The following is a 3,359-nucleotide window of genomic DNA, read 5'->3' as shown; positions in this document are numbered from 1 at the left end:
CAGCATGTGGACTTCTTTCATTAGCTCTAAGTCTGATGTGGACAGAAAAGCTTGAGACAGAAGACAGTACATGCTTGGCAGGTTAGGCCGAGAGGTTGAAAATAGTTTTGGTGGAATAAAGCCAGATGGACAGAGGGCACTGGGCATGGTGTGCTTCCTGGCCTAAGTCGCATATGAGACTTTGTGTAAGAGGTTGAGTGTGTCACAAAAGGGCCTGTGGTTTGGCAGATTTGTAGGGAGAGTCAAGCAGTGCTGATATGTGTGACTAGACTAAGCCAGGAGACTGGATAGGGGACCTGAGCTAGAGGCATTTTGGAGAAAGGGTGTGGATATTAAGATCAGGAATGCTCACTAGGTTAATCTCTGCAGGAGGAGGACGAGGAGGAGGAGGAGGTGGGAGATCCTAATGGGTGGAGAGGTTGGATGCATTGCAGAGGGGTGTGGGTGCATTGCAGAAGGGATTTGTTTGTGGTGGGAGACAGGGTGGCCCCTGACTGAAACCAAGAGGAATACTGATGCATAGAAGTGGCTGGCCAGACTAGGCTGGTAGTTATGTGGAACCAAACTTATATCAGGTAGGTTTGGAAGAAGACGCAGATAGAAAGAATCACTGGACAAGAGCCTAGATGAGGAGGTGGCATATGGAATCTTAAACTTCATTTTCTCTCCTCTGTGTTGTTTAAATTACAATACTAGCAGGGCAGTAGTGGCACACTCCCTTAATCCCAGCACTCAGGATGCAGAGGCAGGCAGATCTCTGTGACTCTGAAGTCAGCATGATCTACAGAGTGAGATCCAGGACAGCCAGGGCTACATAGTGAGACTGTTTCAAAATAACAAATACATTCTCATCTTTATGTGAATTAAATGAGAAGTTGAGATATCAGTTTAACTTTTGCCAGACATTCTTCTGAGTTGTTGAGACCAGTACTCTCCAAGATTGACTATACACCAAGGAATGAGAGAGGAAATATGTTGGTTTTCACATTTATTTTAATTCCAAGAATATTTTTTCAAAACCATTTCACAAGACTATTGACATCTACTATTTTGATTGACCAATGGCTTATAATTGTGAATAAAAATATATGTTATCTCAACAGCAATGCTATTAGGGTGTTCAATCAAACAACAAATAGAAAACACTGTTTTGGATGCCCTGCCCTATAACCAGAATGTATATATACTCTATTGAAGAGGAGACAGGAAACATAATTTCTTTTTTTTTTTTCATCTTTTCATTTAAATTAGAAACAATCTTATTTTACATATCAATCCCAGTTTCCTCTCCCTCCCATCCTCCCATGCCCCCCACCAACCTCCACATCCCATCCTCCTTCTGCTCCCCAGGGAGGGTGAGGCCTTTCATGGGGGATCATCAAAGTCTGTCACATTATTTGGGGTATGGCCTAGACCCTCCCCCATGTGTCTAGGCTGAGAGAGTATCCCTCTGCAGGAAATGGCCTCCTAAAGTCCAATTATACACTAGGGATAAATACTGTTCCACTACCAGAGGCCCCATGGACTTCCCAGGCCTCCTAACTATCACCCACATTCAGGGGGCCTGGTTCAGTCCTATGCTGGTTTCTCAGCTGTCAGTCTGGGGTCCAAGAGCTCCCCTTTGTTCAGATCAGCTGTTTCTGTGTGTCTCCTCAGCCTGGTCTTGACCCCTTTGCTCATCACTCCTCCCTCTCTACAACTGGATTCCAGGAGTTCGGCTCAGTACTTAACTGTGGGTGTCTGCTTCTGCTTCCATCATCTGCTGGATGAAGACTCTAGGATGGCATATAAGGCAGTCATCAATCTCAAGACCCAGCAATTCCACTCTTAGGCATATACCCAAAGGATGCACATTCATACAACAAGGACATCTGTTCAACTATGTTTATGGAAACATAATTTCTTAATCTGTAATTATCTTCACAGAATTGAAGACAATGACTTCAGCCAGAAATACCTCCAATACTGTGAATTACTTCATCCTCTTAGGCTTCCCTTGCGGCAGAGAAATGCAGATCTTCCTTTTCTCCATATTCTTTATGGTTTACATTTTGACTTTGCTTGGAAATATGGCAATTGTATTTGCAGTGCACTGGGATCACCGGCTCCACACCCCCATGTACATTCTGCTGGCCAACTTCTCCTTCCTAGAGATATGCTACGTCAACTCTGATGTGCCAAACATGCTGGTCAACTTCCTCTCCATAACCAAAACCATCTCCTTCACTCGATGCTTACTCCAGTTGTACTTCTTCTTCTCTCTGGGCACAACTGAATGTCTGTTTCTCTCTATCATGGCCTATGACAGGTTCCTGGCAATCTGCCGCCCCCTGCACTACCCTACTGTCATGACCATTAGGTTCTGTGGCAGCCTGGTCATATTTTGTTGGGTCTATGGGTTCCTCTGGTTTCTTATCCCCGTGGTGTTCATCACTCAACTGCCATTTTGTGGCCCAAATGTGATTGATGACTTTCTTTGTGACCTTGGTCCCCTGTTGGACCTAGCTTCAGTTTGTGTCCCAATCCCAGGCACTGTTCTTATCTGTGGCACTATGAGCTCCCTCCTCATCTTTGCCACATTTTTTTACATTATTGGTTCATACACCTTAGTGCTGAGGGCTGTGATACGGATGCCCTCTGCTGCTGGCTCAAAGAAGGCTTTCTCCACCTGTTCATCTCACCTGGCTGTTGTAGCTCTGTTTTATGGCTCAGTCATGATGACATACGTGAGTCCAGGATCAGGACAGGCAAAGGGCATGCAAAAGTTCACAACTTTGTTCTATTCGGTTTTGACTCCTTTCTTCAACCCCATGATCTACAGCCTCCGAAATAAAGAAATGAAAGATGCCTTGAAAAAAGTTATAGGATGTTCCTAGACGGTCTTTGATATTATTAAATCATTTTAAATGAGTTTAGGATCCCAGACATGTTCAACGTGTGACCACAGCTTTCATGAATTGTAGAACAATAATGAATCTGGCCTAACATGTTTATACAGCACAACCTTATATGGCAATGTCAGAATCTTGAAGCCACAGGCCAGTAAGGAGCTGAGGAACTTGCAAGCAGATGTGAACTTTTCAAAGAGAGACACTTCAGAACTGTAATTTCTTTCCTTTTTTTTTTTTTTTTTTTTTTTTTTGGTTTCTCTGTATTGTATTGGAGGCTGTCCGGGAACTCGCTCTGTAGACCAGGCTGGCCTCGAACTCACAGAGATCCGCCTGTCTCTGCCTCCCGAGTACTGGGATTAAAGGCATGTGCCACCAACGCCCATGAGAGGCACTTCAAAATTGTAAGTGCCATGCTATCAGCATAGCCTTTCCCCTGACAGAATTCTTTGTATCTTCTACGGCATGTTG

The 3,359-nt window shown here is 44.3% G+C and overlaps 1 protein-coding gene across 1 annotated transcript; it reads left to right on the top strand.

Annotated features, from left to right (window-relative positions):
* Positions 1 to 1,934: 1,934 nt before the first annotated feature.
* Positions 1,935 to 2,876, top strand: LOC101838555 (olfactory receptor 11H6-like). The gene has a single exon (XM_021223775.2). The coding sequence runs from the start codon at positions 1,938 to 1,940 to the stop codon at positions 2,874 to 2,876; it is 939 nt and encodes a 312-aa protein (XP_021079434.1). The 5' UTR covers positions 1,935 to 1,937.
* The last annotated feature ends 483 nt before the right edge of the window (positions 2,877 to 3,359 follow it).

This window comes from Mesocricetus auratus, unplaced genomic scaffold (assembly GCF_017639785.1).
Source record: "Mesocricetus auratus isolate SY011 unplaced genomic scaffold, BCM_Maur_2.0 Super-Scaffold_100048, whole genome shotgun sequence".
In the NCBI taxonomy this organism is placed as follows: Eukaryota; Metazoa; Chordata; class Mammalia; order Rodentia; family Cricetidae; genus Mesocricetus; species Mesocricetus auratus.
Note: the sequence above shows the minus strand (reverse complement) of the source record. Positions and strands in the feature narration are given on the sequence as shown.